This window comes from Manis javanica, chromosome 8, assembly GCF_040802235.1.
Source record: "Manis javanica isolate MJ-LG chromosome 8, MJ_LKY, whole genome shotgun sequence".
NCBI lineage: Eukaryota > Metazoa > Chordata > Mammalia > Pholidota > Manidae > Manis > Manis javanica.
Window position 1 is genome coordinate 102,535,414 of NC_133163.1, and position 15,620 is coordinate 102,551,033.

The 15,620-nt window shown below is 49.8% G+C and overlaps 1 protein-coding gene and 1 long non-coding RNA gene across 3 annotated transcripts in view; both read right to left on the bottom strand.

Annotated features, from left to right (window-relative positions):
- Positions 1-15,052, bottom strand: part of ONECUT1 (one cut homeobox 1) — a 37,153-nt gene extending 22,101 nt beyond the window's left edge. The window contains exons 1-2 of one of the 2 annotated variants that reach the window (XM_037021029.2): positions 13,705-15,052; positions 2,091-2,252 (exon numbers count right to left, since the gene is read on the bottom strand). In XM_037021029.2, coding sequence (XP_036876924.1) covers positions 2,233-2,252; positions 13,705-14,800 — 1,116 coding nt within the window. In that variant the 5' untranslated portion in view covers positions 14,801-15,052 and the 3' untranslated portion in view covers positions 2,091-2,232. Of the gene's footprint in view, positions 1-2,090; positions 2,253-13,704 lie in introns of those variants that run through there. The other variant, XM_017642688.3, reaches the window with a different exon arrangement.
- LOC140843162 (uncharacterized) lies at positions 5,848-13,584 on the bottom strand. The gene is made up of 3 exons (XR_012120697.1): positions 11,843-13,584; positions 11,449-11,697; positions 5,848-11,100 (listed from the first exon to the last, which is right to left on the bottom strand). It is a non-coding gene; the product is annotated as an uncharacterized lncRNA (long non-coding RNA).
- Positions 15,053-15,620: the final 568 nt, after the last annotated feature.

Here is a 15,620-nt window from a genome sequence, read left to right on the forward strand (position 1 = left end):
CATGTTGGGAGGGAGCAAGGATGGTGGAATTACCCGGGTTTTAAAAAATTATTTCCATTATTCTTTATGTTTTTTCAAATATTCCACTCTAAATTTAATAACATGGGATTTAAATTTATAGTTATAAAATAATGTATATATATCATCCCAGTGAGGAAAGATTGGAAGGATTTTCACACAAAAAAGAGGATTTATCTCTGTGTGAGGGTGTTATGGGTGATTCTTGTTATTTTCTTTTTTGATCAGTATTAATATTCTTACAAAGAAATTTTTTTAAAGCATTGGAATTAAACAGTAAATTATAAAAATAATATATAAAGTGCTTGGACTTGTTAGGTATGCAACGAAGAGTAAAGGAAAATGTACTAGGGCAGTGACATGACAAAAACAGTTGCTGAAACTATGTATACACAGTCCAACAACTCACCTGGAAAAAATCGCCACCTTTGCATTGAAGGCAGTGCTTTAAAACGATATAGTAGTATGTCTGGGTGTTACGTTACTTCAAAATAGGGGGGCTGGCTGGTAGACAGGATATATTTTTATATGCTTAAATTTTGAACAACTTTTGTACATTGAGTTCTTTCTAAAAGAGGTAAATTAAGGGGACTTCCACTGATGTTCCTGAGACCATTTTCAACATACCCAGAAAGGTGGTCACCCTGTTCTACTCTCTGAATTTCATTGCTTGGATAATCACTCTGGCAGCACCCTGCTGCGCATGTAAATATATTTCTAGGAAGGCAACTGTTGGTCAAAAGAGCAGAATGAAAGGAAGGGGCATTCATTCTTTTCCCTAGAAAGTTGTCTGGGAGATGGAAGGGACCCTTGATCACCTTAAAAGAGGGATACACACCCATGCACACACATGTTTATATATTGGAATGGCCATAGGCTACTTTTGAAGAATACACAAGAAAACTGTTAAGAGGGGTTGCCTCTAGGTAGGGAGACTGGGAACCAGGGAATAGGTTAGGAGGAAAACTTGGTTTTCTCTGTATACTTTTTATGCTCTTTAACTTTTTGAAAATGATGTTATAATGAAAAACGTTCAGTAATTAAAACCCATTCTAAAAATGAATTTGGGGCTCATGGGACAACTGTGAAAACTAGAATTAGAGAAAAACAAAATGTGCTTTTTTATGAGAATATTCTTGAGTTTGGAATGGTTAGTTCCCTCCCAGACTGATTTGAAAGTGACAGAAACCAGGCCTTGCTGACACTCGTCTGCCCTTTGCCAGGTCTGTGCTGGTAACTCCTCTGCTATTGTCTCCGCTTACAGACAGAAGTCTCTTTCCTGACCTTCCGCTACTGGGGAGTACTTTTGTTTCCTAACCAGAAAAATAGATTTGGGCTCACCTTTTACACCAGTTCACCATGATGTGTGTGTGTGCCCAATGCACTTGGCTGGAAGGGGCGTGCCCGTCACTGTCCACAGCACTGAGCAGTAAGAACCAGAACTGAAGGACTGATCCCACAACTCTTGAGTGTATGTTTGGGCTATTCTGAAATGTTCTCTCTTCATGTTTACACCTACCTAGCCACTCTGCAGCTAAATCCTAGCACCCAGCTTCAGCTTCGAAGCCAGACCCACGGGAGTCTGTTCCTCCTCCATTTCACTCTCCATGATGTCGTCTTGATTTTACTTGAGAAATCTCTCAAATGTTGCCCACCCATTCTCTCCACCTCTGCTGACAACAGCACAATCAGCCTCTCATGAGCTGTGGCTGCCTCTCCCTCACCCCACTAGAGGCCACTGCTCCCTTTAGCGCCTGCTGTCTGAGGTCCACTTCCACAAACCATACCCATATACAAGGTCCTTCTTAGTTTCTTTTCAGGCTTCTTTCCTGTTTCCTCTCCTGTTCCCACAACCTGTTATTCCCACCGATCGCAGCACTTACGAGAGATGCTGCAAGTATTTATTTGCCTGCACACATCCTCCCTGTGGTCCCTCAGATGTGACACATCATTTCTCTTTTGAGCCCCAGCACTGAGCCCAAAGCCTTGCACACAGAAGGTGTGCCCAATCAGTGTTTTGGCGAATGAAGGAAAATGCACCTTTTGAATGATGTAATATGACCCTCAGTGATGTTTCTCAGCCTTTAATGTGCACACGAATCTCCTGGAGATCTTGTCAAGATGCGGATTCTAATTCAGTAGGTCTGGGGTGGAATGGGAAAGTCTGCACTTCTTACAAGTTCCCAGAGAAGGCCAATGCTGTTCTTCTGGGAATCACACTGAATAGTGAGGACCTGAAGAACAGTAATAATTTTTTAAATGGAAGAAACTATGCAAACAATTATTCCTACAGGAATCTGGAATTTTTGAGTCATCTTTTGATTTCAAAAGAGATCAAGAGAAGTAAAATATAATTACATTATTTATATTGCGTGTGTGTTTGTGTGTGTTTGTGTGTGTGTGTGTGTATGTAGCTATGAAACTCTAGGTTATTCCAGAGAAAAGGTAAAATAAAAATAAGGGGGTAAAAATAAAAGCCATTTGCTTTTAAATTCTCAATACTAATATTCTAATTCTCAATTGGAGCTAAATTACAATCACCTGGGAGGCTTTTTAAGCAACATATATTTTCCCCACACCTCTCTTCCGCCAATTTGATCAGCTCCCTTAGGGGACTATGGATCCCTCCCCCCACCCCTTCCCACCACTGAAAGCCTCAGCCTTGGAGAACGCACTTGTTATTGATAAGAAGGTATTGTGTCACTCAGCTGTGCTCAGGAAGAAACAAGCCTCCAGCTATATAATAATTCAGATCCAAGAAATCTTCTGACAAGGGATTTCAGCCAGGGCCTCCACACATGCTGTGGTTTCGTCTGCCTGGAAATCTCTTCCTCCATTTCTGACCTCCTACTCATTTTCCAGATCTCCAAAATTGTCCATTCATCACACCCCTGACTTCCTCTTAGCACAAAGAAACAACTAAGAAGGCTATGAACAGCTCTTTCTTTCTCTTCCCCAGCAGACTGTGAGTTCCAAAGGACAAGTCTGTTGTCTCTACCACCAGTCCTGAGCATGGCACTGCTACAGAGGGTGCTCAGACAGAGGAAGAACGAGTCCTTCTTTCCATAGCCAATGAAATTTCCTCTTTCACTCCTATACCCTGTCCACAACTGGCTGAATATAATTCCTAAGAGGGCTGACATTTATTTAGTACTGGGCTAGGAGCTTCGTAAATGACAGTATAAATGTCACATGGTTTGTTGGGGAGCCAGACAAAAACAATCTTTTCCCTTCCAAATGTTAAAATTAAGTATTTCCCTTTTACACAACAATATGTATATTTTTTAAGTGTAGTAACAAAAGGAACACCTGTGCAGGCAGCATGCAACAAGATAACAAGGCCATCAGCTACCTTTTGGAGTTCTGGGGGTGGGTGTTCTCTCACCTCCTGGACTGCCCTGACTGGAGGGGACCACTCTCTGGAATTTGTGTTATTAGTAATTTGTTTTTTAAAAATGAGTTTGACCGCATACTTATGTATTTCTAACCAATACATTGTTTAGCATTGCTTGCTCTTGAGCTTTGTAAAAATGGTACTCTTCTGGTGTGATCTTCTATAGCTTGTTTTTTTTTTCAATTCAGCTTTGTTCCTAAGACTAAACTATGCTGTTGTATGTAGCTGTGGCTCTTTCACTTTCATGAATATGAAGTATCTATGTATGCTACACACATGATATGAATATATCACATTTGTGCATTCCTTGTCAGTGGATTTGAGATGTTTCTGGCTTTTTCTTTTACAAACAATGCTGCTGTGCATAGCCCTGTACACGTCTCCAGGAGCATTTGTGATTTTATTTAGAATATCTACCACAGGATAGAATAGCTGGATAGGTGTAGGTTCTGGTTTTTAAGACAATGACAACATATCTTTTAAAGCAATAGTGCCCATATACATTTCCACAGTGTATGAATTCCTGATACATGTCCTTTCCAACCGCTGGCATTATTAGGACACAGGAATTATAATCTCAAACTGCAGAATGTTTGTGCCAGAAGGCAGCATTTCTGACTAGATGGGTTCCTGGCCATGTAACAAGAGAGCCTGGCCTGAGGCTCTATGGACCCCTGGGCCTTCCACCTTGTTGAATCCTGACTTTGGGACAGAACATTAAACTGAAATAAGAGATTTTTAACATGGATATATGGTCATCATAGAAGGCAATCAATTGTAGAATGTGGGATCTGGAAGAACCCTAAAACCAAATCCTTCATTCTACATTTAAGGAGACTGAAGCCCAGAAAGGTTAAATGACTTGACAAGTTCTCACAGCTAATTAGTACAAGAACTGTCTCCGGGACTCTTGATTCTTAGTCCAGAGTATTTACTTACTGTTTTTTGCTTTAGTAATTTAAGATGGCATAACATGATTAAATTAATAGTGGCTCTAAATATTTAAATAACTGCCAATTTATTTTAAATTGGCTGATGAGTTGGGTAACTTTAGCTTCTTTGCTTATGAACTAAACAGGGGTAATATTGAATTTCAAGGGCGTTAGTAGGGAAATGATGCCATCTCTACAATTACAGTTTTCAATATGCAAATGTAACAGTATTAAAAGACACTGATCTCCTGGGAAAAATAATCTCCAGTTCTGACTGATCACCCTCACCCTTAGATCATCCCCCCAGGTGAATTCTAGGCACTGTTTTAAGAAGCTATTTTTGTGGGGAAGGCAAATTTCAAATCCAGTTAAATTTCAATTCATCCTCCTCTTACGAACACTCATAATTAAGCTTTCGTAAGGTGCTGGGGACATTATGGCAAAATAGCCTTTCAGTAACTTGATGGTTTATAATCTCAGATGACTTTACATGTGAATGGAGAAAAACATGAAGAAGAGAGTAATTTGCAGCCGAGGCACTTAGCTCTCTCCAGAGTGTGTAAACTATTAAATGTGGCATATTCCTGTGCAGGAGAATCTGTCCCCATGCATCAAAGGCAGTAAAAGTGGAACTGGAGCAGAGAAGACTGCTTAATAGGGCAGGTGTTTGTGTGAAGGAGAGTGGCTTTCAAAGCTTGCAATGGAAATTTTCATTCTGGAGCCATCTACTTCAGGGACTTCCCCCCTTCCTTCTGCCTTGCTGCTCTCCACCCCAAGAATCCATTTACTTAAAAAAAACTTTTGGTTTAACAATGTCTGCAGGATAACAATAAAATCTTTCTGTGAGGTGCCCTTCTTTTAATGTCAGGCTAAAACTCAGAAGCTGTTTATTACTTCGGGTTTCAGGGCTTGGAGGGGAAGAAAACCAAGTAATTTTGCTAGGAATGCTGACCAACGGTACCGAGGTACTCCTGGTTCAGGTTTTCCTCCCAGCAGTCATTTTAATCAGCACTTCCCCTATTTAATGAGCTTGTAGTGCCATTACACAATCACCCAGCTCACTGGATTAATGATGAAAAGAGGAACTGATTTTTCCAGTTGCATCATTTGAAGTAAATGTTAACTTTCTTTCTGAGTCCTTAGTTAACCGCATTAGTGTGACAAATATGTCTTTGTCTAGCATAGTAATTAGAATTTAATCACTTTAACTGCATCTTAATTACCCCAAATGAATTGAAAGGACATTTAATAGCAAAGATTAAATTGCCTTAATGAACGATTTTTGTGACTCCATCAATACTTGAATCGCGTTAGCCACTCCTCTCACGCACTTCACCTGCAGTGAGCATGGGGGTCACTAGGTGGCGCGCTTCGCTCGTTTATTTATTTAATTTTTACCATTGATCTGTTTTAGAAGACAACCCGGAAAGAAAGCGAAAAGCACATAGTTTATTGTGTTCCTTTGATAACCTCTCTTTGGGGCTATGAGATCATCACCAAATGCGAAAACGAAAGCAGTGATTTCAGAAACTGATTATTCTGAATACCCTAAGGCGTATGCAAAGGAAGATGAGAAACGCATGGGTAACTGGAAACTGTGGTGTTTGATGGACCTTGTAAGTTGTCCTCCGGATGACTGCCAATGTGTACACAGAGTTTTCCTCATTTTATTATTTTTAGTGCAGAGTCCTAAAATATGAGTAACTGTCTTGGAATATGACTGTCCTGGATTAGCAAGACAGGCACTGATGTGAAGTAAGAAATGTAATTGCTTTGCAAGTGCAGATCAGAACACTGATGCCTGAAAGTATGGGAGGTTTGGGCCTTTGGGCCCTCCTCCAGGCATGTGTCCCAAGGGACCAGTCCTACCCACAGAACACATTTAATGAGATGGATCTTGCCCATCAATAATTGTTTAAGTGAACAAATGGATAGGGAGTCTTGGGTTCCATATTTAGCTCTGCTACTGTCTTACTTTCCCTCTGGCTGCTTCTTCAAAAGAGAGTAATAAAAAGTCTGTAAGTCTTGAGTAAAAAGAAATAAGTTTCCATATGTAACTCTCTTTGAGAGTCCCAGAGGGAAGATACACATTCTCTCAAGACCTTTGCATGCACACACTTTCTAGATCGGGTGTTTATGAGAGTGTTTATGAACCAGACATTCCCCCAGGTCCACTGACCTGGCAGACCTGTACTACTAATAGAGGAACAAGGTGGAGAGTAAGAGGGTTCCGGGCTTTGGGCTGGGAACGCTGAGCTCAGGGTATCAGTGACTTCAGCTGTGTTACCATAGCCAAGTTACTTAACTTTATTGAACATAGAAACAGGGAAAAGAATGGTAACTACCACATGGACTAGTGGCCACCAGACTTAGCTACCATTAAAGTCATCTCAGAGCTCTTAAAGATCCCAATGTCCAGGTCATGCTCTATACTAATTACACCAGAATATCTGGGGGTTTAGCCAGGAATCACTTTTTAAAAAAAAGATTCCTACTTGATTCTAACGTGCAGCAAGATTTAGGAACCCATTGGAATAGACAGTGAGTATTAAATGAGAACATCTATGTGCCAAGCACAGTACCTGACTAACAGAATGTACACAACAGACCTAAGCTCCATCCTTATCAATAGTCATGACAACTGCCAGGACAAATCTGATGGGTTGTACTTCAGGGTCTGTTGTTTAGCTGTTGTCTTTATCAAATTGTCTCACTTAAAGGAGAAGGAAATTTCTAGAAGCTAATTTCTTCCAACTTTATGATAATGTAACATCTTTTGGGAGAAACATAATAAAGATGATTCTATAGCAAGACCCTGTAAAAGAATATAAATTCATACTTGTATCACAATCATTAGATTGTCTTGTGGATCCATCTAGTCATCTAAACCGATCCTATCACTTCCAGAGGATATAGAGCTTCATTAATCTTAACATACCTGTATTAAAATAAAAGCCTGTGCAAATCTACTGATAGAAGACAGGAATTTATGATTGTGCACTAAACTCATTAGAAATAAGTTTTTCTTTTTACTGAATTCTATGAGGCCTTCATGTGGAAATAATGTTGCTTTCTTTTCCCAAAGGGTAGTTATTCATTTTATTTAAGTAGAGACATAATGAAAATACTATTTAATGAATACTTGTTGAATGCTTTTCCAAAAATTATTTAAAAACTGCTCTCTTAACTACCATGACTTCAGTGAGACTATCCTTCTGTTGCTACCCTCAGCTGGGAACCATTCAATTTTAGAAGGATGTGAAGATATTGTTTTAATAGGGACTGAAATGAAACTAGTCATTTCTCATTCAAACTGTCAAAGCAAGTTGGTTGATTTAAAATATTAGGTTGGTGTTTAACTATTTCAATATATGGAATTTACAAAAAGCACTGAGCACTGTTACTTAGAGGGCAAGGCTTATAACTATGGATTTTGAGGAGCAAGACACAGACGACCTCTTTTTAATTACCCACCTTCATGGGACTTGATTATTTTTTCCTTCTTACAAGGAAATCAAGAATAAATTTTACCTATATTCTCTGTAAGAACTATTTCTTTTGAGAACTTTGGGTAGCACCATCTCTTTGATTTGCTGAATTTGCCATGAATGTGGAAATGATGACATCAAAACACCTAGTGTAACAACCTCCTTAAAGACCTGGTAGATTAGAGATGACTATAGATTTTCCCCAGCATGGATCAAAGGGACTGAATTGAACGTTTTAGCTTAATGATCCAACCCCTGTCACACCCACAGGGACTCGAATTCCGATTTTATAAGCAGGTGTGCACATGCACTCAGATGCACACAGAAATGCTGGCAAGGGAGGAAAAGATCAACCACCTGATCGACAAGGACAGGTTTGATCTTTTCGATTACTTGACTCTGCCAGTGTATATTCCTGGCGGGCTTCACGGATTTCTCATAAACTTCGGAATATTAGCTGTTCATTTTCGTTTCCTCACCACAACTCTTCAAAGGCATCCTAGCTACTTTCCAGCAGCGTCAGAGAAATGACCAGGCGATGCTCAGGCGGGGCCCTGTCCAGGGTCCTGACGCCTCTCCAGGGCTCCAGGCCTGTCGGCCTCCGAACGCCCTTTCACCCACCCCACATGCGAGGAAACAAAGACCTCCAAGCTCAAAGCCTCAGGGCAGCTTCTGGACTCCTGTCAATTGGCTCTAAGGGGGAACAACAAAACAAAGAAACCGCTAATCCGCCCTCCCGGTACTACATCTCCCAGCGCCAACCTCCTATTTGAGACTGCCAGGGTCATCTTTACTCCGACCCTGCTTTTCTTAGATAAAAAAAGTACAGCAAAAGTATAATTGGGATAGAAAATTCAAACACGCATCTTGTTTAGAGAGGTTAGAGTTGGGGTGTACTTTTCGAGGATGGCTGGCTATCTTGTCTTATCAGTGAGGTAATACCCAGGCATTGTTGGGGAACAAGAAAGATCCGCCAGATATCCTTTCTTCCTCCTTCACATCTTCTTCCTATTAAAATGGTTATCGTTTCGAAAATCACGACGTAAAGGATGTTCTAAAAACAAAGTCACAGCAAGCATCCCTTTCTTCTCATCGGACTGAACCGAGGCTGGTCCGGAGCTTGGTCCCGGCGACCCGCAGGGGGCGCACGCAGCTATCGCAGCATAGCGGGTCCCGCTCCCCAGAGAAGGTGAGCCCAAGTGGAGGGCATCAGGGAGGGCAAGAGTCTAGCTCCCCGAGGGGAACTGAGCGCTCCAGCCTTGAAGATGAAGATGCGGCCTGGGCACAGTCCGTCCCAAGGGCCAGCAGCAAGATAGCTATGGCGGGGCTGGGTCTCTAGTGACCACCGAAGCCTTGGACCGGGCGCGTCGCTCTAGCCGACACCGATCGCCCTCCGGGCCTTTCTGAGAGCTGGGGCTGCACCCGCTGGCAGCACAGCCAGCCACCCTCTGAACAGCCGGGGTTTATTTGTCTCAGGCGGTCGTCCTCGGTGTGTTGACACACAGGGTCACCACACAATACTGTCAGGCCTCCTCAAGCCCCAGCAGCAGGTCCCCCCAGCCACGTCAAACTGTCGGCTCCAGTCTTTACCATATGCGCACTTCTTAATCCCAGGCGCCCCTTCCTCTCCTTACCCGGGTTTGTGCTCCCTAGTGGGGACTGCAAGAGGGGTCTATTGTCCCACACCATCGCGGGGTCAGACATGGGCTGTGAGAAAGGTCCACAGAGAGACTTCTGGTGATTGTTTCCAAGAGCGAGACCTTTTGGTTTCCTACTTGGCGGGTGTGTGTGTGGGATCCCCAGCCGCACGGCCGCCATTCGGCCTGAGGGGGTTAGGGGACTTTGGGACTCCTCGGTCTTCGCCTGACAACTGGCTGGACCCCGGGCCGTGGCAGGAGGAGGCCACCCCAAGCCTTCGGAGGAGGCACTCTCCCCGGACAGCCCCTTTCGCCCCCGGGCTCCGAGGCGGACGCGGTCAGCCGCGCCCGGCAGGCCCTTTGTTCGTGCCGAGGCCAGCTGGGAGCAGCTGCACTGCGCGAGACCCGCCGCGCCGAGACGCGGGGCGAGAGGGGACCAGTCCGCTTGGCGCCTCCTCCTGCTCGCACCCAGGGGCTCTTCCAGGATCCAGCGTGCCACACGCCGGGTCCTGGCTTTTTCCCCCGACCTGGGAGTCTTCGGGGTTTGGGGAAAAGAGTTCCCAGAGCCCAGCATCGCCCTGCTGCTTGGCTCCCGTGGCCCAGGGAAGCGAGAGGACAGTTGAAATGTCACCGCCGGGATAAATATTAACAAAAAGCAAATGGACTTGCGCGGGGGCCAGTTATCAATCAACCAGGCAGCAAGGCCACTTACAGCAAACACGGCCCAGGTCGGCCCGAGCGAGACTTTCTCATGGCCACCTCCCGGCCGGACCCCTCCGTCCTCTGCACACCCCGCCCTCGCCCCGAGACCCCGGGTTCAGGGCCTCCCCCACGTGGTTCTGGGGCAAATTCCAGACAGGAAGGGGGCGCAGTCCCTGGTGCGGGGGTCGGCGGGTGTACTGGCTGGCGCCAGTGGGAGGTTTCTTCACCTCTAGATACGGCGGAGGATCGGAGTGACCAGGACCCACCCCTGCTCGAACCTGGGGCCTGTGGGCCTTGCCTCCAGGGGCTGCGCCCGCTACTGCGTGCGCGTTGCGGCCTCTTCCTGTGCTGGAAGCTCCTTACTATGGCAGAAGCCTTCTGGAATCTTTAATTGGAAACTAATCCTCTCGCCTCCTAATAGGCGTCCACGTCAGGAGACGAGACACCCACCCACCCGCCCAGCCCATCTGGGAAGAGATGCGGCGCAAGCCTGGTTGCGCTTTAATGGGGCAGCAGCGAGTATTACATTGAAGGAACATATATTGATTTTTTAAGGGTAGTTAATTTGGTGAGAATTTCCTCCTGTCTTCCTTTTCCACCAGCTGATGTAATTTAGTAACGAGAAAGCGTCTCCCCAAACACGCTGCCACGTGCGGAGTGTTTTCACCCTGCACAACCGGCTGTGTGGAACCAGGGGTAGTGTGGAGCATGAAACCTCTCTTCCGCCACCGAGCGAAGGAACTGACCGCCGTGGGCTCCGGTCTCGCATGGGGTCAAGACGAGGTTGAGGGGTCTTTTGAGTGTAACAGCGAGCAAAGCTGCGAGAGGCACCTCAGTGCATGGGAGCCAGCGATGGGGAGGAGCCGGCAATGTCCCACAGCCGCGGCCACAATGCTCTGCAATCCTTTTTAAGTCTCCTGCAGGCAGAACTATTCAGAGATCATTTGGAGGGTTCAAGAAACGACCTCACTTTTTACCCCCCTATATGAAAATGTTAATGGAGGTGGCTCGTTGTTCTTCGGTGACTTAAAAATAGGTCGTGGCTTTTGCAGCCTGGCTCTGCTCACTTCGCACGTGCCCTCATCCCGGCCTTCCCCACCCCTTTAAGTTAAAGAAAGGAAAATGAAAGAGACAAAGCTCCTTCAGGATCTTAGGATTCGGAGTATCCTAAGTACCCTTGGGGTTTGGCGCCAAACTCGTGTCCTGCTAGAATCTCCGCTTTTCCACTTTCACCCCCCAGGAAAAGGCCTTCGGACGGAGGGCTTGACATAACTCACCACTCGCTGCTGGGTGTCAGACAGGGCCCTTCGATAACCTCTGGGTCCCTGTGAGCCCCAGCGAGCAGGTTGCCTGCGCCTCCCGTGTGCTGGCCGCAGTACTCCGGCTCTCCCCTCACTAGCACTGAGGAGCCCACGCGTGTAGGTCAAAGGGTGCTCGCGCAGGGAGGGCACTGGGGTGGGGGTGGGTTGCCCGGGCTTGGGATCGTCTCCGAAGACAACCTGTCAATCCGTCTTTGCAAGGGGCGACTAGAAGCAGTGGGAAAGGAGGGTCATTGAAGTCCGGTGCAAGGCCCTTCACGTGGTGGAGAGTGGGGAACGACCTTCCCGGGGTGGTGGTGGTGGGGCTCTCTCCACTTCCACCCCTTTCCAACATTCCCCTCGCCCCACTCACCGGCCTGTGCCGGCAATGCCTGCGTAAAAGGTCCTGAAGCTGAGGCTCGAGCCTGGCGTGGGCCTGTGAAAAAGGCACTGACTACCTCGGCCGCCCGCAGAGGCGGAGCAGTCAGGGAGGAGTGGTCGTTTCTCCCACTCTTTCTGAAACTTCCAGCTGCCCTCTGGTCTGGGTCAGGTCACCGGGGGTGCTATATGGTGGCATCACACAGGGCTAGAGAGGAGAATCACGGGTGGGAGGCGGGGAGGGAGGGCGCTTAGTCAACCTCTCCCTTCCTCCGCCTATCCCCCGGCCTCCGCTTCGTCTAGCTTCCTGGTGCAGGCTGCAAGAGTCTGCGTGGGCTGGAAAACTTGGCGGGGCAGAGGCTCAGCCTGTGCGGTGCTTGGGCTGGGAGACCACGACTGCCCAGACCCAGGAGTGTTTTGGGTGGCACCGGAGCTCGAGCCGCAGGCTTACTGTCACGCCGGCACCTGCCTCCATCTGACATCTCATTGGCCATCACGAGGTGGGAGGGTGCTCTGGCCTCTCGCTTTGATTTTAGACTGTGAAACGGCTCAGTGCCCCCGGCTCTGAGCGGATTGACTGTCTCTCGTCCTCCAGGGACGAATTAATGGAGAACGATCAGTTAATTAACAAACCTTCATTCCGCCTTTTACCTTTCTCTTCACCAGGACTCAGGACAGGGCGCCGGGCTGAGAATGGGGGTGGGGGACGGCATGGACCCATGAGTCAATCAACTCAGCCCGGGTCTCATCAAATCGAGTCTACCCTCCGCTGCCTCGGCTTTACCTCCCTGCGTGTCCTTCCCCCTCGGGGGACGCCGAATTCACTTAACATCTCCGGTATGATTCAGGTGGGGCTCAGCTGTCCCCTCGGTCGGCCTGCAGCTTTCTCTGCACCTTAGCCTAGAGAGGCTTGGGACAGCAGGGTGCTGTCTTTACATCGCCGCCAAGACCTTCCCGCTCAACTTGGGAAGACCCGGGCCTCCGAGTTTCCGGCCCAGGAGATCTATGCTTGCAGACTTGGGGGTCATTTCCACACTCCCACCCACTGCATGGGGATTCAGACGAAAAATTACGCAGAGGAAAAAAACGAAATGCAAATTCCTAAGCAAGCTAACAGAGAAGGCAGTCCTTGAGCTCAACTGGAAGTTGCCCTGTTGCCTGGCCGCGCTCACCTGATCCTTGGCACTATCTGCCTTCCTCTTCTTTCCAGGCTACAAGCGCAGAGTGGGTGCTAACACTGACACAGCGGCCGCATCACACATCTATTGCCCCTCGGGTTCAGAACACTGTGAGGGAACTCTTCGAGTGCGCTCTCGATCCCTCACACGCACCCCCTCCCACGCCAGCAAAGTGAGCACGCGGGGAGGTCACCCTAGCAGGTTCAGCCAAACAGTGGTGGGCTGCTCCAGGGCGCTCCAACCCGGCACCCGGGTGTGTGCTAGGAGTACTGGCTGTCAGCACCTGTGCGCAGTTCCACACACGCGTTGCCTTCCTCTCCCCAAATTCGTAGTGCCCACCCGAGAAGCGATGCACAGGCTGTGTCTGGCCAGGTGCGAGGATTTTTCTCCGCCTTGCCACGGTGCGAGGCTGCAGAGCTGTCTCCTGTCTCTAAGCACAAACGCGCCCCAGTAGTAGCCCAGGCCGCGCCGCTCAGCTCCCGGAATGTTCCGCAGCCCAACGCACCGAGTCCCAGAGAAGACAGTCGGCTCCCGGCAGCTGTGTGCTGGCTCTATCAGGCCCAAAGACACCCCCTCTCGGGCAAAGGAGCACAGAATGCATTTTGCCCAGCCCTCTTTCCTTCCCTCCCTTCCTTGGTCCCCCAATATCCCCGTGCGCCCAGTTACTTAGCCCGCTCACCTGCTAAGCGGAGCGCAGACATGCGCTGGAACTCTGGCTCCTGCAGCCACTTCCACATTCTCCGGAAGGTCTCCCGTCCGGACTTGAGTTTGCTCCAGGGCTTGGGATTACGCAGCAGGTCCGAGAGGGTCCCTTGGGAGCGGCAGAGCACCCTCTGCGCGAAGATGGCCTGTGGGATGCTGTAGCGCTTGAGCTCGGTAGTGATACGCTGCGCCACCTCTTTGGTATTGATCTCTTCCATCTGCCCTGAATTACTTCCATTGCTGACCTGCGCGCCGTTCACCGAGGGGTTGGACTCCCGGGCCGTGCCCAGGAGCTGCCCGTGGCCCTGGGTGTTCAGGTGGGCGTGGGGGTGGTGCGGAGGAAGGCCGTTGATGGGCACCATGCCAGCCGAGGTGGGCGTAAGGTGCTGCTCCGCGTGACGGCTGAGCATGGCCGGGTGATGGGCTTCGAAGCCGTTTGGGGTGAGCATCTTGTCGGTGGGCATGGCAGCACTCGGGTGGGCATAATGGGGGAGCCCTTGCTGGGAGTTGTGGATGCCGCCCAGACCGGAGCCAGAGAGGGGCGAGAGGCTCTGGCCCATGCTGGCCACGTCCTTGTGGTAGGGAGTATAGAGGTTATTCATGGAGGCCAGCCCGCGCTCGTCCCTCATGAGCGTGAAGCTACCGCTCACGTTGCCCGCCAGGCGCTGGTGGTGGTGCGGGTGGTGGTGGTGATGGTGGTGGTGGTGATGGTGGGGAAACTTGTCCGAGACGGTGGAGATGGGCGGCAGCGGCTGCAGAGGGGTTAAGGTGGTGTAGGTGGTGGGCATGCTCATACCTGGGGGAGTCTCGCAGGCCATGGTCATGGTGGGATGCAGGGGACCGGCCAGGCTGTGCTCGGGGGCCCGGTGGTGGTGGTGGTAATCGCCGCCGCCGTCCAGCAAAGAAGCCATGCCCATGGAGCGCGGGTGCGCGGGGGGCAGGTGGCTGCCGCGGTGCGCCACCGAGCTTCGCGCGTGGGGGCTGCCGCCCAGCAGGTCGGCAGGGGCGGGCACCGGCTCATGGCTCACCCCGTGCAGCTCGCCGATCGCCTCCATGGTCAGCTGCGCGTTCATCTTGATCCGGGCGAGCGGGCGGCGGACACAACATCGATGAGGCCGGGCAGAGGCGGCGAAGGGCGCACCAGTCCGGTCCTCACCTGGGCTGCCGACGACTGTTGCCTTCCTCCTTCCTCTCACTGTGGGGCTCTGTCTCCCTCTCAGTGTGTCTCGCCTTCCCTGTTGCCCCCACCTTTCCCTCTGCGTCCTCGGCTTTTTTTTAAAATATTAATTTCCAAAAAGGATCCGTGCCTCAGGGCAAGCGCGGTGTCCCCAGCCCGCCCGCCCGCCCGCCCCCGACCCTTCTCGCCCCTCTCCTTTTTAGAATTGCGAGGCTCCCGGCTCCCTTGACGCAGTCCGCGCTCCTTCCGCGGCTGCTGCCTGCCCGCGCCGCTGGCCAGCTCCAGCCATGGCTCGGTTACTGTTTCAGACTCTGTGGCCGCGGTTCCGCCGCCGCCGCTGCAGCCGCCGCCGCCGCCGCCGCGGCCCGCCCTCAGGCCCGCCAGGCGCAGCGCGCAGGCGCGCGGCTCGGCCCCGCCCCCTCAGTCCCCGCGCGCGGGGCTCGTGACGTCCCCTTACAAATGATGGAGGGGCCGGAGCCCTACCAGCCGCGCGGGGTGCCGTGGGAGCTGCGTGCACGTGCGAAGGCCCAGCGTAGAGTTTGACCTGCGACCGCCTAGGCAACCTCGGGACACCTGCGCCCCCTTGGTTCCCTGGCACGAGTGACCCGGCTCTCTTGCCAGCTCCCGGCCGCACCTGCCAGGCTCCCGTCCCGGTGGCGTCCTATGCCACCTCTGCTCACCCCTCTCTCCAAAAACTGCCTCGCAGTGCAGATTGC